This window comes from Centroberyx gerrardi, chromosome 9, assembly GCF_048128805.1.
Source record: "Centroberyx gerrardi isolate f3 chromosome 9, fCenGer3.hap1.cur.20231027, whole genome shotgun sequence".
NCBI lineage: Eukaryota > Metazoa > Chordata > Actinopteri > Beryciformes > Berycidae > Centroberyx > Centroberyx gerrardi.
In genome coordinates, this window is record NC_136005.1 from 30,843,976 (window position 1) to 30,867,486 (window position 23,511).

Consider the following 23,511-nt stretch of genomic DNA (forward strand, 5'->3'; position numbering starts at 1 on the left):
TAACTTATAAAGAAATTCAAGTCGCACGGTCTTCTCCTCTGTTGCTTTATTTATCCCACCATAGCCGAAAACATTGGTGGGATGAATAAACCACGAAACTAAAAAAAAAAAAAATAAGAGAAGAGTGGGCGAATGCTTTGTCTGCACCTCGACCTGGCTGGGTGTGCGTTCTGTTTTACTGAAGTTTAGACAAATATTGTTGAGCAACCAACCTGCAACTTCCAGCAGATAAAAACGCAAGTGCTTCGGGTGAAGAAAGCTCCAAATACCTTGGCCTGCACTTGCTAAGGAAACTGAATGAGGCTAACATGGTTCTACTGTTCAGTCCGCCGCTACACAGACAGAGACATCAATTTGTCATCGATTTTATCAAGAGGAACAAGCCCAAAAAGGTAGCACGATTGGAAAAATAGCTGTTTGGTTAGTCGCCAACGTTTGTATATACAAAATATTTGGTTGACGGTGTTTTTAATTGCGATGAAGCCATTTAGTCTAGCTAGCATACCGATTAGCTAACGCTAGTTAGTCCAGCGCGTTACATTTCTTGAGGGCTCTCTATAACTGAGTTGTCTGAGGGGGAATGTCAAGCCAAACTCAATTTTACATTCTGCCAACTTCATGTTGCGTTGCTTATTGGTAAAGATACACACATCGTAGAAAATGACTTAAGACCTATTAATAATCATTATGACCTATTCTCCAATTCGGCAATACACCAGGCAGCACTTGTGTGAAAAGCTTTTAGAACTGGTTTGGCTGTTACTCGCACACGGTCTGTGGAGCAACCGAGACTTTATTGAAATGCTATTTGACTTATTGTGGGTCACGTTTTATGAGGTGTGCACATATGCCGATGAGCAAGGCGATAATAAACTGCCAGATTTTTGAAAGGAAGTTGGCCTGCCCTTCCCTCAACCCAAGAGAGAGCATCACGTATCGGGGAAGGATATACCCAGTAAAATGATGATTCATTTCTGTTTTATTGCATTCATTGAAGTTAGCACAATGAGAAAATGTATAAGAATTTATGACAGTTTACTGTTATCGTCTCATCTACAATATAGAAAGAACAAAAGTCTTCTCAAGTGGGGGGCCTGTGACAAAACCTGCATCAAAGAGGGTCTATGGTCTCTACTGTATCTATTCATAATATTCCCATGATGTCACATGCATACCAATATGGTGCCTTACAATATAGACAGTTCATTGGCTGTGGCTGTGTTTGATTATAATCACCTGTTAATTTATTACAATCACCAGTTAATTTTCCTACCAAGATGGCCTGTGATGATGCAACAGAATACTATGAATTGGCTTTGACATGATAGGGTTTGGGAACCCCTGAGCTAGATAACAGGAACCACAGCCAAAACTGTTTTTTAGGCTATGTAAGTTAGGCTACATTAACCATCTACTCATCATTCTACTGTTTTCACTTTAGTTTTCCTCACATCAGTCACATCTACTTGTCCTCCTTCACATTAGGTGGTGGACTTGGGGTGCAACGAGTGCACCCTCCTCAGGAAGTTGAAGTTCCACCGTGAAATTGAACTGCTGGTTGGAGTGGACATCAACAGTGCCGCAATGACGAAAAAGATGTACGTTTGAAAACAAAGATATTATAGGTGTGACTGAATGCATTGCCATTAAATTAGTTCATTGACTTGAGATCTTAGGTTTTTCTAGAGTAGTGTATCACATGTGACACTTCTTAATGTGTACAAGCATGACCTACAGAAAGGGGTTTCTAAGCTAGTGCAATAGTGCAGACTTTGCTTTAATTTTTTCCAGGTATGAATTAGCCCCTATCTCAACTGAGTATCTGCTGCCAAGTTATGATCAACTGAGCATTGAGCTGTACCAGGGCTCGGTCACACAGAAAGACGGCCGCCTTAGAGGATTCGATCTGGTGACCAGTATAGAGCTGTAAGTGGCTGCTTCCACTGTCTTCCAGTATGGATGTTTTGGGGTTCATCAGCGTTAGTCTAAATCTTTCACTTGTATTTCTGTGTTCTCTTTCTTACTGTCTCTATCTCTCATTTTCTCATTCCCCTTTCCCTCACTTTTCTTATTCTCTTGCCTCTCTATCTCTTGCCCTCTCTCTCTTTCTCTCTCTCTCGCTTTGTCTTCCTTTCCATCTCTCTGTGTATCTCTTTCTGTCTCTTTCCGTCTGCCTCTGTGTCTTTGTTCCTCACCCCTTTTTCCTCCCTGGCGCTCTCCAGCATAGAGCACCTCCATCTTGCTGATGTGGAGCGGTTCTCTGAGGTGCTGTTTGGTTACATGGCCCCAGTGTCGGTTATCGTCAGCACCCCAAACTCTGAGTTCAACCCCCTTCTTCCTGGACTGACGGGCTTCAGGCACAGCGACCACAAGTTTGAGTGGACCAGAGCTGAGTTCCAATCCTGGTACGTCATTTTTAAGGATCGGTTTAAGGCATTTTGGGTTTTAATAGACGACACACAGTGGAGGATTGCAAGATAGATGGGAGAAAGAAGGAAAGTTAACTCTGACTCTAACTGCAAAAACAGCAAAATCAGTGTCCCCTTGTCTTGCAGTTAAGATTTGAACTGAATTTTGCCTGTGTTCTGTCTGTCCCCAGGGCTCTGCAGGTGTGTTTGGAGCACGGTTATGAGGTGCAGTTCACTGGTGTTGGACTGGCACCGCCGGGCCAGCGGGAGAGAGTCGGCTTCTGCTCCCAGATCGGTGTGTTTCACAGGCTCAGCGGAAGAGATGACGCCCGCCTGCTGCCCGGCGACGATGCGCATGAGATCTTTTCATATACACTGGTGAGCGGATTGCCGTGATGTTGACCGGTGGCTCTCAACGTTTTGGGCTTGGAACAGCCGACATTGACATACGAAAATGGTGAACTGTGACACTGAAGGATCATGCTATCTCAGTTGGTCATTAGAGGAAGTGTAGAGGCTGCAAATGACGCTATTGGGCAAATTGTGTAAACTTAAAAAGACTAACATTTTCTGAATCACATTGTGAATCTCCAAAATGAAGTTGTGACACCTTGGAAGGCTCTAACCACAGGCTGAGAAACCCTGGTATACACTATTAAGTCCTGAAGTAGACTCTCAAGATCTAGATCGAGATCAGTTTCATATTATAGGTCAAGCTCTGAAACTGCCATACCAGCCAAACCAGAACCATATTCCTGGAGAATCCGCCTGGGCCTTATTGCATTTTTCTTGGTCGTTGTCAATGGAGCTGACATCAAAGATTTGAGGGAAAAAAAACTCTTCTCTCAATTCTGGTTATAAGGATAATATAAATTAAACAGTTCTAGAACATGGAAGCACAGTGGAGTGCTTTTAAAGGGGCATTCAGTAATCAGTATGAGTAATTCAGTATGATCTTTATCAACCTCTGCTGGCGACTGGTAGGAATTGCAACATTGGTAGACTTTACCTCCTCCTATACAAGTCTCTGGGAATGGGGATTTAGATTGGGACTGTGTTGAAATGCCAGTGGGTGGGGAGTTTTTGTTCCAAAAGTACTGGCCAAAATGGAGTTTTGAAAGCCAGAAATCTCAGCACCTGGCCAAGTAATCATTGAGTCATTCAACAACCCTATCAAACCCCCACAGATGATGGTCATTTTGTGCTATGGGGCAGTAAGAATCTTACTTATTGTCCGTTTTAATTGGTAAACATGTCTCAAAGATCAGTAACAGGTTTCTGATATATTTTCAATCCGTTTCCACATTAGCTGTACAGCATAGCCTATCCCAGTCTGCGCGACAACAACGTCTTACGAAGGATCCTGGTAAGCGAGGTGCTGTACTGGGCAGAACAGCTGAAGAGGGGATGGATGGAGGAGAAGACTGGTGAGGGGGAGGAGGCCTCTGCACTCTGTCAGACCCAGGGAGGAGGAGGAGAACGTCTCTCGGAGCGACAGGCGGAGATGGAGGAGAAGCAGACGGGTAAACAACCACAACAGATCTATGCTGTCAGTATCCTGAGCAAACCTTGTGTCTGTTGTTGTTGTTGTTGTTGTTTTTTTTACAAATCAAACCTAACTCCTACAACAGGTGGAGAAGAGCTGAAGGATCCGATGGAGCAGCGTGGGAGAGGTGCTTCAGAGTGTGAGGAGGGAGAGCATGAAGAGGCGTTTCGGACAGACTGCGGGGGACAGCAGGAGTCCTACAGACAGGGCCGGTGTGTTTCAAGGAGGAAGACAAGGAGGGGACAGTATAGCCACGGCCAGTCAGAATGCAGGAAATGCAAGGAATACTGTTGACTGACTAATAACTGGAGGGATGATGCATTTTCACAGTTCCAACGTTTAAAAAATGACACTAATTGACCTGATAGCAGTGCTTTGAAAGGCTCTTGTACACCAGAAGTCTGATTGAAACTAAGCTTGCTATTGAAATAGCAGTGACTGCAATGTCACAGGACAGACAGCAAAACAGATGATGCAACGCCCCTCAAAACCAATCACTGTAATTTTGAAGTATTAAAGGGGTTTAATGGTGGTATTGAAGCATGGCACAGCCTTCTCCTCTAGGCAGTGCACATTTCTATATTCGACCATCACCTTCCCTTTTTGCTGAATTTGAACCACCCTTGTCTGTGCTGGCAGGTGTGTGTGTGTTCCCCTGGCCAAGCTGTGGTCCTGCTGTCCCAGGGTCCAAGCCATGAGCGGAAGCGTCAGTCACCTCAGTCGATTCCTACTGGACGACCCCTTAGTTAAACTGACCCAGGACGGCTCCGCTGTACTGGTAGATGACCAGGAACAAGGTAATTAAATGGAAGAAGGTATTGTTGCCGTTTGACATCACGTGTTCCATCTCAGTTTCATTGACTTCTACCCAAAGTGTAAAATGTCAGCATTTGTAAAGGGAAGAATATATGACCTAAGCTATAAGAATGAGTTAGCAAAATGGTTCACTGACAAGTAGCGGTCTTTTTTTTCTCCTTAGCGCTAACTCCCAATGTTTATTTCCCACTGTTCTGCTGGTCCAATGAATTTCAGTACATTTGACGCTATCTGCTCTTTGCTTTATGCTCCTAGACCAGGAGGAGGAAGAATACGATGATTTGGAAGATACTGGATGTACAGAGGCTAGCCAGTGCTCCCTCAGTGCTGTGCAGCAGGAGGACTGGGAGGTCGATCTTTGATCCCAAGGAGAAAGATGGAGGACTATGCTGTCATGGCCATTGGGTGATTTGTTCAAATTTAAGAGGGGGACTAATGAGCAGGCAAGTTATTCTTCCCTCTCACACTTTCCTTCAAATTTGCAAGGGTCACAGCTGGGAAGATCCCACATCCTAAGTTTGTTTTATTTCTGTTAGATCAGCATTCTAGGAAATTTGTGACAGTAAGAAATTTCTTTATAGACAGGTCAGTGAAAACAAAATAACCTTTGGCCTCTAAAATGTAAGAGCATGTTCACTGATGGTGTTCAGTTGTAGACCCAATAAAATCCATAACATGGGTAAATGTTTGCATCATGATTACTCTGGTTGACAGAGGGAAACAAATACCTGGAGAATATTTTGAACTGTATATTTTATTCAACAGTGCAAGGTACACATTTAAAGCATACAGTACACTTGTTAAGGAAGCAAAATGTTGGTCAAAAGGACAGGTCTGCAACAGGAAACACTGGACACTGTCGAAGACAGCGAAGAAGAACATCACTTTACAGGAGAATACATTTTACAGCTCCATATAAGCACAGCTTCACAGAAGAGAAGAAGCAACCATGTTTGTAACAACATGTTAGGTACCAAAATGAACATACCTGCCTCACACAGGTAAAACAAGTGATTTTTTTATCAACAACAAAAAAATACAATTAACTATTTTTCTATTTTTCAATAGAGAACTCCAAGAGTTGATATTTGGTAGCAAAGATTCTTATACTACACACTGACTGTCTTAATGAAGTAGTGAGAATAAAACTCCAACTCCTACACGCTAGATAGGCGAGTTCCTTCAATATGGAAATATTCTGAATAAAAGATGGCACAATATCAATAAATGAACAATGGAGAATTCTCTTAACACAAAGTGATATCCTACAAACGTGATGGCAATATAGAGTCAAAGCTATTCAACTAACAAAGGACATCTAAATCATGCAGAACATACAAACACAAAAACAAACACAAACTGAGAACACTGATTTTACAGTTAAAATACCGTACATTGATGACACTTGTGCAGATATTGGCTTATAACATGTATAGTTTATCTTAAAGAGGCGAGTATAGCTACCTCTACTATGGCTTATGACAGGAGACACAAGATTACACGTAATGTACAGTCTGTTGTCACTAGTTAATGTTTTTGAATATTCATTCTCATTACTGTGTATGCATAGGCCTGACGAGGTTCCAGGTAATAATAGTAAGTTGTGTACTTGTGCTAATTTGCTGTCAGTCTGATAAATTGGACACTTAGTTTCCTATTAGCCTAGAAATGCAGATAATTCAACAAGCGTGACACTATTAGGAGTGCAAAATTCACAGCAGTTTTCTACTGTTGTGTTGTTGCACTTTACAGGCAAACTAGGCGGAGTCATTAGCCTTTGAATCACAGATGAGATTTCTGTCTGTAGCTCGGATTATTCTTGTATTTGACACTATCAAAAGACACTTCTCAATTCTAAAAGTTGATATGCTGCTAGGAGATATACACACGCATCTCACAGTATTACTCGTATTTTTTTTAACACAGGCAGCGTTGTCTTTTCTTCATGGCAGTGGATTACTTAACTTGTCCATTGTACAATGCTGACGTGAGAAAACTACAGTATGCATCAGTTGGTCAAGAATCAAATTCTTGCAAGTCACAGGATCATCCATTTGTTCGCTGCTGTAGGTCTCAACAGCCCAGCTTCAGAAGACTCATATAGTTGAGTTGCAATGCGTAGGTATACAGTGTATACCCACCTCGAACCCTGGACATATAGTGTATACCCTTCTACAGTGGTAGTCGTCATAGAAGTCGCCTCTACCCTATTCGGCATTAGTACTGCAGGATTTTCTAAAAAAAAAAAAAATCCTCAGATGGTGAAGCAGTGTACCAAACAAATAAGAAGTGGGACTTCTACAATTACAGGTAGGCAAATTGTCATGCTCTCCCATTTTCTCTATACAGTTAAACAGAATGCCATCCCTTATAAGAGGTCATTTCATATCATTCATCCCATAATTAAAAAAAAAAGTGGTCTTACCACATAGCAAACACAATCGCACACGCACACACACAGTCAGCTCAAGTCTGATGCCTTTATCTTTGTAGCAAAATATCTTCATCACCCTCAAAGCACCGGCGGGTGTCAGAGGGCTAACGACTACGGCTTTTTAGCAGCTTACTGGTGAACATAAAATAGAACATATCGTAAAAGGCAGTCAAAACAAAGACGTCGTCGCCAGAAGACAAAAACGGATCACTACGGAATGTATCGAAAAAGCATGGCATATTCCTCTTCAGCGCAGATTTCAGTTCATTCTGATGGTGCGCACACACAGAACCTGACCCACCTGTCCTCTGTTAGAGAGGAAAGGTTAATCGTTTTCTTCCAGTTTCTAACCGTTTCAAATTGGTTGGAGTTGGAGGCTGGGTGATAAACTTGACCTCGAAATCTAATCTACACCGAGGAGGAAAACGAGGAGTGGACAGGGAGCCAGAAATGAAGGGGTTCCACTCATGCATGGAGAACTTTTTAAACAATCAATGTGTTTCATTTGCAGTGGGTAAAACATGCCACTGACTGCGTTTATACACCTAAGTCCTGACTGAGATGACTGTCCACCTCTCGCTCTAAAAATCTATTCAGGGAGCTACAGTGCATGTAGCAGAAATGAACACAAGGTGGCACTGTTGTAACGTCTACCCTTCGCTGAGTGGCCTGGATAGACACGGTGTGGATCGGACGTGTGTGCTGCTGCTGGGACAGAGATTGAAATGGACACAGCCTCATTCCTGGTGTTCCTGGGTCCATCTCTGAGAGGCTGCGGGTCTAACGCTTTATCACCACCTGCTCGTACGCTCCTGCACCAACCCTGGGACGACAAGAGAAGACACAAGTTCTCTTTGGTGTGTCCTGATGGCTCACAACTCACAACTTAAGATGCGTGTCACCCCCTCTCTCTCTACTGTTAAGAAGATGGTACTTTAACTTTTTTACTTTGACACTTATCTCCTGCTGCCACTTGGGGCCGCCAAAGTGTGAAGTTGCCTGGTGCAGGTTTAAACAAAACAGACTGAGAAGAATATTGTTTTAACTAAGGATGCTGCATGTAAAGTTTTCTCATACTGCTCTATCTGACAAACAGCAGCCGCAATGATCTGCTGCAGGTTTTCATTTGAGTTCCAGATTTCAGTTCTCGGGGTTGATTTAAGCAATGAGATATGAAGAAAACCCCTTCTGGCAGACTGGTAACATGGGTATTAAATGCAGCTGGTAGAGGGAATAGTGAAATAATACAGACACAAAGCGGCCTATAGTAGGACAGACTGCAGTGCTGATGATAACCTTTATCTTACAGTTGAAAATTACAAATTTTGAGAAGATCATGCACTGGTTGCAAGACTCACCTGGTGGGAAGGTGATGGCTTCCGAGGGCCGTGCTTCCCCCGGGGCCAACAAACAAACGCAGGCCTTCCTCTGAAACGGACAGACACGCTTTTAGTAACATCCATTTAGTAGAGAGGACACCAGCATCCTCCTGTAAAATTCCTGTCATCAGGAGCAGCTAGTTGCTAGGCAATCTAAAAATAATCATGTATTGACAGCAGCTTTCTTTTCTCAGCTGTTAGCTGGGTGAGACCTTGGAGAGAATAAACGGTGCCCTACTCCTTCAAGCACACAGATTGACTCGAGGGGTACGATGACATTTTCAATATAATTATTGTGTTATGCAAAGCCACCAGGCACTTATCACATACAGCACTCCAGAGTATGATGATATGGTTGCATTTTATGACTTTATCATTTTCCCAAGAGACAATACGAGATGGGAAAAATCTGTTTGGGAACATCTGCTCACAGAAAAAGGCCTTCGTCAGGGCTTCATCTAGACTACACAAAGAATCCAAACTAATGACTATTGTGGCAGTGTGTGTGTGTGTGTGTCTCACCCTCAGCGCTGGAGTCCAGTAGGCTGGGTGTGAAGTCTTGACTCTGGAGGATCTTTTCCACGACGTCGTCAGCATCTACCCGCGTGTCGTCCATTCTCTTCAGCTGGGACTCCATGGAGTCCTGCTTCACTGGGTGTCTGAGGGAGGGAGGGAGGGAGGGAGGGGGTGGAGTCATTTTGTGTCCATTTCACCACTGCTACTGGCTTCCAGTTTAATCTGAAAATATTGTCTGATGCTCGTGCTGAATTTGCATTTCTGTTAAAAAGGGGCGTAGTCAGTGAATGATTCTAGGGACTCGATTGAGGCGGCTGAAAATGTCCTTACAGATACATTTGGTGTCCATTTTGTGCTGACTCATCAGTGTCATAGTGTTCCATGGAATTTAGACTACTTTGAAAACCCACAAAAGTCATCAGATGTCATGAACTACTGAGTTTACCATGGCAAATACATGATTTTGTGGGGTTTTTGAGGTGTGTAAGTAACATTTTCGGATACGTTGAAAACCTATTGCATCTCAAGCAATTAAAATACTTCAAACCATATTCAAGTGTATTTTTGCCCAGGTTTTATCCCCAGCCATGAGTTTGAGGAACATGCTCCACCTGATCCACAGATGGACACAGGTCCCGTTTAATATTAGATCCAGAAAACAGAATGAATGTGAATGTTTTTTTCTTTAAGAGCTTCCACAGACACTGCATAACGAAGCCACAGACACTCTTCCTCTGCTCTGCCCCACAGCTTTTTACCACGACAGCTGCCTTCTGAAATGTGACATATGACTCAGGTGTGTGATTTCCTCTGAACGCTCTAAAATTTGTTTTTACTTCCTAATATAACTTTGCTAATGTCGCACCTTGAATTACATCCTTTGCACAGAGTGCACAATAAAAAGAGGTCAACTGTTTGCTTGACTTACTGACTTCTAGGATATTGTGACTTTATTCATAATCTTTTGTGCACAGTGTTTATGCATTGCAGTAGATTTTCAAGCAAATTCCACTTGGAAAAACTGCAGTGGTAAAGCAGCAAGCATCTAAAAAAAACAGGACTTCGACACTGGCTGCATTTGTAGGTACTTTTCATTCATTATGTTTCTATCCTTCCTTACTTGGCGAATAAACGGACTTGCTCACCTGTTGAGGCGTTCGCAGGACGAGGCGCTCCGGACCGGTGTGCCTGCTGGGTTGCTAGTGGTGGAGGTGCTGGGCGTGGGGAGGGGGTGTTCGGGCAGCGCAGGGCAGGGCCTGGCCTCCCTGTCCCGGTCCTCGCTGGGCTCCGGGATGCTGCCGATGCCCGTGGAGGCGCTGCCCACCGAATGGTTCCTACGGTGGCTGAACTCCGACAGGCTGGAGGAGCGGGAGTGACCGGTGCTGTAGCCTGGAAGGGATGGGCAATGATGTATTTAGAACCGTACAGCGGCGCTTCTTACCATGTTCAAATTAATTCAAGCTATGAGCGTACTTTTCCTCTCTCAAAGACAGAACCATTTGCTCTTTGACCAGCAGCTCTTAATATGTTGCTATCTGTGCTCCTGTGATCACACTAGGTTAATGGGACACATCTATCAGTGATGGAAAGCTTTGCCCTGTGCGGCACTGCATTAGTGTGAGATTGAGGCCCACTGCTATGGAGATATATCAATAATGTTACAATCTATGCGGTTATAGCACTAATAGTCTGCATTCAACCACTAATGCAAAAGATAGGGTCACTATGATGTCATATACACACAAACGTCTTCATGATTAGCTAATGGGAGACAAATGTTAATGAAGATGCAGTTATATTGCCTAATATCAGAATCAACAGAGTTCATTCAATCAAGATTCACTGATTCTTAAGAAATGATAAAAATCATTTTGTTAGCTTTTTGCTGTTGAAACCTAATTTGCTGTGCTGTTGAGTAGATTTTAGACTTGCAGTGTGTTCAATGATTTAGCATCTGAGTAGAGCTACAGCAGCGCCCACACACTCACGTGCTATTCATATCTGCAGCTAGCTGTTAAAAGCAAGAGACATCTCAGGGCGTCATACTACAGCCACGAGAGAGAGAAAAACCTCCCACACACTAACAACCGGTTCGCTTCAAATACAACCCTGGATGAGGCAATATGGCCATTCTACAGGTACGATGTCTCAGATTTTTATTGATACATCGTCGCCTTACGTCAGCGGCCTAGCACTGATGATCACTCTCATACATGATCCCTCCTTGGCAATGTCAGAAAATACATTTTCAGAATGAGTTTGCCATTAGGGCTGTTCTTAGTGCATCTGTCCACTTCCTCTCAGATCTTTTATTACCGTTATCTGATCCGCCTGTAATGGAAGCTCAAGCCTAAGGTCTAAATGGTTCTGGTGGAGTGTCATTGAAAAATAGCTCCATCTCTCCCCTCCTCTCAGTTGAAAGCTTTCCTCGTTTCAAGCTTCCAGGCCCATTTTCTGCAGTGGAAAATGTAGCTTTTCACGCAGGTTTTGAGAAGAGCCGAGGACTATTTTTTTTTAGTTTAAAGTGGTAGCATCTAGTTTTGACTCTGACACTCACTCACCAAGCCTGCTTGGACGTGGCAGTCAGTTTCAAAGCCAGATTCTCACTAACAAACCAAAAAACCTTGCTTTGATGAGAGCTCTTTTTGAATACATGCAAAAAGTCACATTTTTCACTTGTGTAAATCAGTCCTAAGTGGAAGTGGAAAAGTGAGAGATTTTTTTTTTCACAGACAATATGATTAAGGTAACCACCCAAAGAGCCAGGATATGTGCCTGGTATGTAGAGGATGTAGAGGAAAAAGCCTTCCTGCGGGGCTTATGAGGGCAGTGGCTGAAGTGCTTACACATGGCATGCACAGAGATGTTCAAGGTAAGGTCAATCCCTTTTAAATCATAAAAGGAGACAGGAAAACAGAAAATGGGTGCACACTTAAGTTTTTGACATTATTTAGCCCCAATTTTGCCACCCCATATAAACTAAAGGATAAACGGGGGGAAAAAAACCCGATTTTTCCCAGGCTTTCTCACAGTACCCCGATTTTCTCAGATTTCTCCCTGTAGCAACTTGGCCTCAACTGATTCAAGGCATTGTTAAGAGAGCTTACCGTTTGCATGTGCCCTAAAACATACTGGACAGACAAAAAGGAAAACATTAATATGGAAAAGTGGAAATTTAGCTGCTCCCTGTATGATGCAAACAGGTGGAAGTAATTGTGAAAAATGACCATAATGCTGCCTGTTATGCTCAACAGTTTGGTGAACATAACATGGTGCACACTGGGAGTTGACGGAGCAGAAAAACAGTGAATGCATCTCTAATGCATTCTCTACAAGCTGTGGCATGTAAGCATGGTTTACATGCTCAACATATACTGCGCTATGTTGATAGTTAAGTATGTCACGGCTGTTTTAGAGGGTTCAATTTTTTTTGGGCTATTAAACTTGTTTCCTTGTGTTGGAGTTGCATTTTTGTGAACCTTTGAGAGCAGACGTGTCTAGTTCTACAGAGGTCCATTATTGGAAAAAGTTAAAGAAAACTACTCAAAATACAAGGTAGGTTTGTAAAAATAGTATGCATGAGTGCCTGTTGCGCCAGGTAGGCCAGGGACAAGTTTAATACCAGAAAATGAGAATGAAACCTTCAAATGTACTTAGGGGAGAGAGAGTCTACCTGAGAGTTTGGACTGCTGGCTGGCGTAGCTGGAGGTTCGAGAGTGGCCGCAGCCCCCAAGCTCATCAGGAACCACGGCGCACTTCCCTTCTCGACTCTCTGCCAGGTTGGAGAACAGAAGAAAGGAGAGGCAGGGGTTGACAAAGGCCTGGAAGCAATCAGTCTGTTCTATTGCAAAAAAGTTATTTGCTATCATCTGACAATGCTTTTGAGTATTAAGAAAAAATCCTACATGGGTTACCTTTCATGGAAACAAATTTACCCCTGAGAGTCCTGTAATATTCCAGCCCTAATATAGTCGGAAAGGAACAAGGGCCGACAAATAATCGAGGCAGAAGACATGTAGAGATGATGTGATAACTGTCTGTCCACCAAATAACTCGACTTCCAACATCGTCCTAAAAACTGCTTATTCACCAAACCTACCACATGAACTGAAATATACAGCTCACACTATACGTGCACATACGCAGCAAACACGCACAGCCAGGATAATCTCCTTGCAAAGGGTCCATAGTTCAAATGCTAGAAGACAACATAATCTAAAGCACACACACACGCTTGCACGCGCACACACAATCCTATTTTTAACCATTTGAGAGCGTACCCACAGGGGTCGGAGCAGATTGTAGCGAATCTAAGAGAGAGCTAGTTTAAATTATACATGAAAGAGCAGCACTACTCTCTGAAGCTTCCAGGAGGAACAGGCATACAACACTCCAATGTGTACACACATGAAAACACACACACACACACACACAGAACAAGGAAGAGAAGGATAGAGAGGAGAGAGGGGGATGGAGTGAGGGGAGAGAGATGTAGCAGAAAGGGACAGCTGGAAGAGAAGTCTTTTCACAACACTGGATGAGACATAGCCTACATAGCAGTTAAATGAAGCAAGAGTACATTGTATATACATACACAAACACCCAAGCACACACACAAGAAGAATCAATTAGACACAATTTAAAAGATCAATATTTGCAGCTTAACTAGCTAGCCTGCCAATAAAAATATCTTGTATGGCTAAGACAGGTGATAATCTAGTTGCACTGAAGCTTGTGCATCATTAACCCTCCTCTGAATTGAAAAGTGAAGACAAGTAACTGATGATTAATGATTTATGCCAATAAATAGAAGTCCCGTCTAGCTCCACCTCTGGTGCCATACTCACAGAATGTCTACGATTGACAACACTGATTAATGATCACTGGTCAGGTAACATGACCATTTTTACCTCACTGTGACTTATAGGTCCCATATTCTCCACTTTCCAGTGTTTCATTTTATGTCTTGAGGTCCATTCAAAGCCATTTGTGTGGTGTCATGTACCAAAAACACTCTCAAACCATTTTTACACCTTAATTTCGCCAAGAACAGGCTGTTTCTGTCGCTGTGTCTTTAAGGCTCATTAATATTAACGACCCCTCTGTTCTGATTGGCTAACCGTTTCAAGAGTGAAACGTGAGACAACGCAGCCCGGCAGCTACAGGTAGGGAAAACTCTCCGGTAATAAACAACCGCTCAACCGCTTTGAAAAAAACACTTTGTTAGTCTATTATTTCTTACAAAAATGATACTGAGCGAACCTTTGTGACACTAATATGGATTGTGTGGATTTAGTTGCTGACCGTGCGTTTTGATACTTTCACCATGTTTAGATAGCACATCCAACTCCTTTATAATCGAAGAGGCAAGGGAAATCCCGTTTTCCACAATATGGGACCTTTACGGGGGAAACTTTGCTCAGATCAGTAGTATGTTATGAAAAACCTTATGAATACAAGCCCTGAAGTTGTTTGTGCATGTTTCAGCTAGCATGAAGCTGGTAGGATTTTGTGATCCCGCTTCATCATGATCAAAATGAATAAACACAAATCTGACAAATACTCTTTTGATGCAACTGTGTAAACTTGTCAATGTTCCTGCCACCCCAATTTCATATTTTCATATGGATATGTAAAATATGTAGCTATATGAATACAGATAGAATTAGCCAAAACTTTAATGGCCAATGACGACTATCAAGTAGATGGTTGTCAACTAGACCGGCCAAGAAAGGTGCCCAACATCCAGTTGTGTATATAAATGTAATGGGCTCAGTAGGCAGAGACACCTGGACAGGCTTTCTGCGAATCCCCTCCTCTCCTCTCCTCCAGCAGGCTCTCTCCATCGCCCTGGATCCCGATCACAGTGGCTGTGGAGGGAGGCCTGGTGACAGAGAAAAGACACTGAAGCTGCACTGCCTATCTTTTATTTCAATGTGTCAATTATGTAAATAATTCTGAAGAAAAAATACAGAGGGGAGTGAGAAAGAGAAAAACTGGAGCATGAGGATAAATGAGGAGAATGAGGATAAATAAAATAAAGAAGAAAGTCATATAAAATATTACCATTGAACTAAGTCTAACAGCGAATATATATATTCTAAGTATTTAAATTCTGGTTGGAAAAAAACAGAAGATGGCTTTTGGCACAAACATACAGGCTACTGTATAATTTTTAGGTCATATTTTGCCCTTGGGTAAAGTAGCATTTTGCTCCCTGTTCTGACACATATTTTAACCGAAAAGCACATTTGTACCCTACATTCCCTTTTTCAGTGCTCTACCAGACTGAGGAAGAACTACTTTGGCAAGCTATGGCCTATCACTTGTTAACTGAAAATTAGTGTCTAACGGTATCCAGGCCAAACTCGCAGGGAGGTGAAATACTTTTTTTTAACCCTTATTTTAACCAGGGAAGTTGACTAAGTCCATATTTTTACATGGTACATACAAGTCATAACCTTCCAATTTTCATGCAATCTCCCACATTTCAATTATTGAGTAATATGTAGATCAAAGAGATGATTGACATTAATCACTATTGTTGTTCCCATGCAACTTTCCCATGTCAGACAGAGCATAATATTAGTTTAAGCTAAGCTGAATGCCAATGCCGACAACTGTCAGTACCACACCCAAGCCCACAGCTGGCATTCTTGGAACAATTCCCACACAAATGGAACCAGTAGCAGATTACGAAAGCAGCTTTGCCGTCTTAACTTTGGTGCTTAATATATTTCAGAGTCCAGCATGGAGCTGATATTAGATACCTTGCTGCCTGCACCGCCCCATTAAAAGTGTTAATTTTCCTACTAACAGACTACATTATTTTGTTATTGGCCTCAAAAGTGTCCTAAGTTTATTTCTTTTACTTTATATAAAACCTCAACTGAAGCAAACGCTAAAAGATCCTCACAACTACATTGAAACATCAGCATCCCTCTGGATTACAGTACAGTTAAGGTCAATGGGTTGGCTTTGGTTTCAAAGGGAAATTTCAAGCAACTGTGCAGTGTTTCACTGTAGAGCACATGAACCTGAGAATGGTGGATTTGAGTGTCAGGGTGAATTCATTATTGTTTTTTTTTAGTCAAAACACAAAGGTGACTTTTGCAATGAAAAGGTTCCTCAATCCAATCTTTATCAGATAATAAATAATGAATACACTATCATTAGTAAATGAAAGGTGGGAAAATATCGCCTAAAGGTAACACTTACGTTTTAAAACAGGGGTCCCCTGACATGAGCTGTGTACTGATGATAACCTATTGCAGAGGAAAGATTTGTTAATTGATTCAGTTTTGACTGAAACCCAAGCTTTTCAGGTGCTTTGAATTAGCATGGATTACAAGATATCAAAGACAAAAACAAGAAAGGTTGGAATGGAATGGAATATTAAGACTTCAAAACTCATTAGAGAAACCTGAATGCAGATTAACCGATGATTTTTTTTCACCAGGGGTTTGTCATACTGTTTATTAGCATTGGAAGAATTCCTCATTAAAAGCAACAGACACTGCCAGTAGTGAGGTAGGACAATATGAAGAGACATTTTTTTTTTTACATTTTCACTTCAAATGACAGCTACTGCTCTTCTTATTCAATGGATGTTTCTAGCTGCAATTTAATGGGCAAGCTTACACCTAGTCATACCCATTGGTTTTAATGAGGAATGTTACAGTTATACAGACTTGAATTCAAAATGCCGTCGAAGGCATCCCCTCGAAGAAGAGAAATTGGAGTGCTGTCCTGGAATGGTACCTTGAGAATGGAGTTATCCTGACGAGTATTTTTGGTATCGTAGCCTTCCAGCAGACATCTGCGGGTTGTATTCCCTGAGCCAGCAAACTCTGCCAAATTCAGGTCTGTAAAACCAAGCTATAGGAAAGAGAATGACACTGGGTGACCTTCTATCTCTGTCTCAAGTGATGGATCTGCTGCTTGTCTATTTTCGCATCATTATTTTGACAACCTCTAGATGTAAAGAGCAGTGCTCTGGACGCAAGACAACCTTAATTTAATTTAACAGGAAAATATTAACATCTCTTTCCATCACATCTCTAATGCAATCATTAGAAGACAGCTTTTGACTACGAGAGAAACTCAATTCAATGTTCATCAGTAACTATCTGGTCATTCTAAATCTGCACTTTTGATATTCTGAAAAAAATGTTGAAAGTCATCTCTTTACTAAAGTGCACAAGAACAGGTTTAGCATGCTCAGTAAACAATTACTTTTAAACATGGAAAGTGAGCCCACATGACATAATGAGCCGACCTGCAGGCAGTGGAAGCCATGTGTTTGCTATGGGCTCATAAGGTCATCTACATAAACACCACTGATTACTGTAAATCTAGGCTACCTGAAGTGTGTGTGTGTGTGTGTGTGTGTGTGTGTGGGTAACAAACGTCTGAGAAATTACCTTTGCATATGCCTTCCCACCCTTCAGCTCCTGCAAAAGAGTAGCATAAGCTAATTCAATGTTGAATTCAAAAATGTTCCCAGCTAGAAAAGCTGAGAAAAGTGATCACCATCTTCCCATCATGTGTTTTTTTGAGATTTAGGCTACATTAACCTCGGAAAAAAAAATGTAAATGTTTATCTCCGTACTGCTTCAATGAGGAGATCAGACTCGAATACTACAGTCCTGGTTTTATGTGTGGCCTTATAGAAGTTAAGTTGAATTTAAGATTATGTTTGACAATATTAAAAATGAAATGATTTCATATTACAAATGAAAGCTAAATGACTTCAATTGAAAACTCTCAGTCTGTACTTTAAAGCTGCACTAGGCAACTTTGCGTGGCGGCGGCTCCAATTGGGAGGAGGTAAGTAAAATATGACCTTCAATACCCGGAAATAATGTAATGTAATGTCAGTAAACTGCACACAGCACGGTCATGTTTACCAATCCGGCCGGTATGTGATGCTTTATACCAAAGGATAACAAAGGGACAAGAGGGGAAAAAGATCTAACGTTGGCGAGTCCAGTTTTCTCTGGACAGAGCGCTGCTCACTGCTGTTTCGGAGACAGTTTGGATTTCGCTCTCAAGTTTCAATTTGCCACTTTCTCCTCATACCCGACACCACAATTTTATTTGAGCTAACCTGGTGAATCTACAAGGTCTCAATAAGTGGGGATGGGACGCTCTTCTCTATTGCAGCCCCATGATGAGACTGACAATACCAGTATATTTTTAAATAAAAACCTTTCCCTGTGTAGCTTTAACCTCCCACTGATTTTGTTTGTTCACCTCCGAAGTGTAAGAGTATGGAGCTAGAACATTAAAATGTGTGTTAATGTCCCAAGATTTGGAGGAGCTCACTGTATAACGGGCAGCTAAATAGAGCCATAGTGTACCTTTCTGACAGAGACTCGACACACGCAGGGGTCCAGTATGCCTGTTCCTGCGCTGGCGCTCATCTTACAGGGGAAGGAGAACCTCTTCCTCCAGCGAACACAGTTGGCCTGCACTGGCTCCCTGTATGGGGAAATCACAAAGAGTTAGGGCGTTTTTGTGGCTTAAGCAAGCAGTCGGCACAGGCAAATACCATGCACTCGCAATGTGTAGTCGTTCAGAGCCAGCTGTACAACTGCTCTTGCATGTCAAAAGCCTCAAAATAATATTAAGTGTAGCCACAAGCCGACAGACTGGATTCACAAACAGGGATTGGATTAGTATTTTTCCCACTGATTTCTAAATGGACATTTTACCATTTTCCTGCCTTGCTTTTTGCTTTCCTGATCACATCCCTGCTTTAAATCATACAGAGGAACAATTTCATTTCAGTGAATTACATAACAATGGAAAATGCTTAGGGTGAATTTGATACTACTGAATTAATGCTCCTCACATCTCTTCTCTACTTAAGGCTACTGAATCAAGAGAGACTAATACAACAGAGTGCTTAGCCTCAGGTCTTCCTGAGCACTTAATAAAGTAGCTCATCCTGTTTCAACTCAATGATTAATTTGTCCGATGAATCCATAGGTTAGGACAGCGTGTGTGGCCTGTCTTTGTGTGTGTTGGCATGACGGCGACAGAGAAACACAATATTTTACTCTCGCACATGCACACACAATCTCTGCCAGTAACTAAGGTTAAACAGAGTGGGATGTAGTCTACTCGCAGAGAAAGGCAGAGGTGGAGTGAAAGAGAAAACGTCTGTATGCGTGGGTAGCACTATGACACCCCAGATGGCTTCTCATTCACTGGCATCCTCTCTCTAAGACAACCCACACTCCATTAATTCTGATTGACCTCGCCATGTCAATTTTCCTCTCTAATAACTGAACAACTGATGATGATGAAACGAGTCAGAAAAAATGATGCATTTGCATCCAAAATAATAACAAAAAGAAACAGAGAGAGATGGATAGACAGAGAAAGAAAGAGACAGACAGAAATAAATGTTGTCAAACTCCAAGTCATGTCTTGTGTAATAACCTAACCCTGTAATGTTGATGACATAAGACTGGACGGGTTAATAGGCCTTGGGGATTGCTCTTGTTAGGACTAGGTTACAAATAGGAACTGAATATACAGGCCTATGTTGTGCAGTGCATGCCTGCTTCACTATAAATGAAAAGGCAGCAGATGCGTGACCAATTCACAAACCCTGACATCATCCTGGAGTTCATATTTTCAAAGAGTGAACTCCCAGAGTCAGAGAGGGAACTCCCAGCCAGCTGGACACTGTGTGCCGGGGGGATTCTGACTTGATTACATGTAGCCCGCGGTACTTCTCAGCACGGCAAAATCCTATTAGTGGGTGTGAGCGAGCCTGGTTTTAAGCAAAAACAGAAGTAAGAAGAAGGCTCGTTTGCCTCTCTCAACTCTCTGGATGGGTCAGATACCTTTTTAAAGTACAGCTGCTCTCTGTTCAAAGGCAGCTGCGGTCTGACTTCAAGGGATGCATTAATACACGCACTGACAAATATTCTTTCAATGCCCCACATTGGCTACGCTTACAAGCAGGCTTGAAAAGGATTATCTGTCTAAACCGACTAAAAAGTAATCAGGGGCCAACTGTTTACATGCATGAGAGAGCGTGCGATCAGCTGTTTACATGTTCATATTTGCTGATTGGAATGATCTCGTTTTTGACTTGTGCAGTGAGGCCTCTGTAGACCTTCTTCACCTACCATTGTCCAAACACTATTAGCCTACTTTGTACATGACATGCCACCTGCACACTGGGGAGTAATGATTACTGTGCATGGTGGTTGTCATGCACACGAATGTCATTGCCAAAACTATAAAGGCCATTGTTCGGGTCTGCCATTGGGAATAAGTCTGAAATTTTCTGCTTTGTCACATACGCAAAACAATTTCCAACTCTGTTTGACCTGGATCTGACTCATGGTTTTCCCTTGTCTTAGCAGCAATTAAAAGATCAGAGCTGAATTCAGCCAATAAATGTTGCTTTGTTTAAAAAAAAACCCAACATAACCCTTGGTAACAAAGACAATTTGTCTCGGGCAGAAACAATGACCCAGTCTCTATTAAAAGCCATGCCAAAGGAAAAGAAAGGAACATAAAAGAACAGCCCACACTTCCCCTAAACTCAGAATCGGGATGACTCAGATGGGATGTGTCAGAGGAAATTATCTGGTTTGGGAGCCTAACCAATCAAATTGCTGTAGAAAAATGACATTTTCAAGACAAGCATTAGGCCAAGACTCGTGACCATTGTTTCCTCCTCTACCTAAAATGTATAGGCTGGAACCTAACCCAAAACACAAAGGGGCCTGTATTCATCAAGCATTTCACTGGTCAACAAACCCTTCAATTGATCATCTCATTCAAAAACTTGAAACCGATTCTATACAACCTAGTATCTGACACTATGTATTGTGGGTCCCCATTTCTGGTGGATCCCTAAAGACAAGTAGCCTATACTAGGATATTTTGATTAGACTCAGAACCAGGCTAAGTTTATCGTTTGGGTCTCGGGATGAAAGAACCTGCCAGGGATTCCTTTACAGTCATTTAGCTGCGGTGGCTGCCCACAGCTGGAAATTTGCCTCCGCAGCTAGAAAAATGTAGGCTAAATACAATGAAATAGCCCTATTGCCATAACCGTAGAAGTGTCCTGATTCAGAAGATCCAGCAAACACAGGGGCTTTCTATTCAGCTGAGTTAAATTAACTGCTCTTTCTAGAACAAAAAGAGCTTGTTAAATAATCAGGGAGAAACCATCCATCTGCAGCCTTGTTCCAAGACAATGCTTTTCCCTTTGTAATCTATGAGGATGCCAATGACAGAGGCCAGTCAGAACCCAAAATGGATTAGAGAGGATCGTCTCTGCTAGGTCCCAACGTGACAAGAGTTACAGCATTGCCATTACACTGCTGTGGATCCCAGGGTGAGACCGGGCTAATATTGACTCAATTTTTGGTTTCTTGGACAGAAAAAGGTTGAGTCTGTAGACATTGGAGGGTTGCAACTTGGATCGGGTCTACAGCAATAGTCTATATGTCAAACTCATGTCAACAACATAGGCCGTAAATACTGGACAATATTCGCAGTCTTGCTCAAAGACAATGCATTTCCCATTGTGTGACCCATCGAAGGATGCCCGACATAAGGCCACAGACTATAAATGCTGGGTAATTTGAACCTAGTTGTGCAAAGTCCTGACTCCAGTATTCCTGGCACAGAAAGATGCAGAATCATCCCGATGACTCAGACAGACAAGTCGTTGTTGGAATGGATGTTTGTTTCTCCTGAAGCTCTGTGCAAAATAAATAATCAGTGAAATGCAGCTTGAGATCATTTTTTCCTCCTTTGCATATTATTATATCCCTTATAACTAAGTACATTCCTGTATCTGTTTTTCACAAGAATGTGTTTATAACTCATCTGGTTAAATAAAAGTAAAATAAAGTGGATACAGTTTAAATCCAAGTAATTCCTCACCACTCCTCCACTACTAATACATATTAGGAGAAGCATTGAGGGGCAGGAAATTAAGATAGTACATTCCACAAATTAACCAGCCGCTTTTACTATATTTCCAGCCAAGTTGATTGTAAGATTAGCAAAGCAATTTCCAACTGTGCCTGATGCAACAGCATAAAATACCAGCCACAGCCAAATTAATCAGCTTTACTCTTTGCATTTTAACCTTTTTGGCAGCTCATCTTCCAGTTTCCTTGAACACCCCTAAAGAACATTTAGTTACCTGAGCCACCAGTGGACGCTTTTATCCAAAGCACCTAACAGTACTATGAGTGCATACATTTTCAGCAAAGATGGCCTCAGTGAGATAAACCCCGAAGTTAACCCTGACAGTGTTAGTGTCATGCTCTGCCCATAGAGCTACGCAGAACATTTCAATTACGAGATACTAAATATTTTGTACTATTCTATTTCAATTCAATAAAACTTTAATTATCCCCAAGGGACAATAAATGAAACCATTCACATGTCATGATGACATGTGAATGGTTATTGTCGTGTCCTTGCATTAGGACTTCAGAATGGGTTTAAATTAATGATTTTAGTCAATAAAAAATGTTGAATCCTCAAATGAGTCTCCAGACACCTTCCACCTACTTCATTAGTAACTTTACCACCTACCAGGTGTCAGTGACAACCCTGGAGATGACTAACACCACTGACGAAGTATCAAATAGAGATAGTAACCAGTTATGTTTAATATCAGCTGGATGCCTAGGCACAAAGAATCGATTCCACAACCTTTTTGAATATTAGTCTGGCCCCAAGAAACCTAACTATGAACTATGAAGCGAAATGCAGCCATTTCGCTTTGAACAGGAATACATGCAAACTAAACTGTACATTTTTCCACGGATATTCAATTGCAGTTCATCGTTGCTATAAAGCTGTTACATATAGGCTAATGTTGTTTTTCTCCAGTTACTGTTGGCACTGCAAATACTACCTCGCTTACCTTGCTACCTACACACAGGTCTCATTAATTAATAATTAATACCAGCTGGTTACCGTCTCGCTGGTACGACGTGAAGCTTGGACATGAGCACAATTCACATTACGACTGACTAACGTTAGTATATAGACAAGTAGATAGCTAGAAACGTAGCTAGGAGGCTAATGCTACTGAGCTAGCTAGCCGACGTTAGCCTGCTAGCAGAGAAAATTGGTCCAGTGTGTTCTTATTGAATGAAAACCAAACATCCTCACCGAGAGGACTCCTCGGAGAAACCCCCGTCCAGGAGTCTGACTTTACAGAAGAGTACACCGTTGACAAAAGGGACCGACGAGAGCTCGTCCAGCTCAAAATCCACCTTGAACTTAAACTTCTTCTTTTTCATCATCATGAAATCCATACACAGTTTTAGTACTCTTGAGAGGATGCTCCAATCTCGACTGTCGTTGACATTACAACCCCATTGTGTTAGTGTAGTCTAGTGTTGTGTTGAG

The 23,511-nt window shown here is 42.0% G+C and overlaps 2 protein-coding genes across 3 annotated transcripts; one reads left to right on the forward strand and one right to left on the reverse strand.

Annotated features, from left to right (window-relative positions):
* Window positions 1-308: 308 nt before the first annotated feature.
* henmt1 (HEN methyltransferase 1) lies at window positions 309-5,132 on the forward strand. The gene is made up of 8 exons (XM_071925230.1): window positions 309-392; window positions 1,486-1,598; window positions 1,792-1,926; window positions 2,223-2,405; window positions 2,600-2,786; window positions 3,718-3,934; window positions 4,584-4,751; window positions 5,026-5,132. The coding sequence occupies exons 1-8, from the start codon at window positions 309-311 to the stop codon at window positions 5,130-5,132; spliced, it is 1,194 nt and encodes a 397-aa protein (XP_071781331.1).
* Window positions 5,133-6,702: 1,570 nt separating this feature from the next.
* On the reverse strand, window positions 6,703-23,471 carry fam102bb (family with sequence similarity 102 member Bb). 2 transcript variants are annotated; one of them, XM_071925218.2, is made up of 12 exons: window positions 23,272-23,471; window positions 18,462-18,582; window positions 17,523-17,552; window positions 16,861-16,977; window positions 16,318-16,364; window positions 14,889-14,983; window positions 12,773-12,871; window positions 12,207-12,230; window positions 10,245-10,488; window positions 9,106-9,242; window positions 8,563-8,632; window positions 6,703-8,027 (listed from the first exon to the last, which is right to left on the reverse strand). In XM_071925218.2, exons 1-12 carry the CDS (start codon window positions 23,415-23,417, stop codon window positions 7,985-7,987), a joined length of 1,173 nt encoding a protein of 390 aa, XP_071781319.1. In that variant the 5' UTR covers window positions 23,418-23,471; the 3' UTR covers window positions 6,703-7,984. The 2 variants fall into 2 exon arrangements, with proteins under 2 accessions (XP_071781319.1, XP_071781320.1); XM_071925219.2 differs by lacking the exon at window positions 12,207-12,230.
* Window positions 23,472-23,511: the final 40 nt, after the last annotated feature.

Excerpts from the sequence above, each read along its gene's own strand:
- fam102bb (XM_071925218.2), bottom strand. The coding sequence starts at position 23,417 with ATGGATTTCATGATGATGAAAAAGAAGAAGTTTAAGTTCAAGGTGGAT. Across the intron at positions 17,553-18,461 it reads GTCGAGTCTCTGTCAGAAAG|GAGCTGAAGGGTGGGAAGGC; the intron begins GTACACTATGGC and ends ACTCTTTTGCAG. Across the intron at positions 12,872-14,888 it reads TTCGCAGAAAGCCTGTCCAG|AGAGTCGAGAAGGGAAGTGC; the intron begins GTGTCTCTGCCT and ends CCAACCTGGCAG.
- henmt1 (XM_071925230.1), top strand. The coding sequence starts at position 309 with ATGGTTCTACTGTTCAGTCCGCCGCTACACAGACAGAGACATCAATTT. Across the intron at positions 1,599-1,791 it reads GCCGCAATGACGAAAAAGAT|GTATGAATTAGCCCCTATCT; the intron begins GTACGTTTGAAA and ends AATTTTTTCCAG. Across the intron at positions 3,935-4,583 it reads GGAGGAGAAGCAGACGGGTA|GTGCTGGCAGGTGTGTGTGT; the intron begins AACAACCACAAC and ends CCACCCTTGTCT.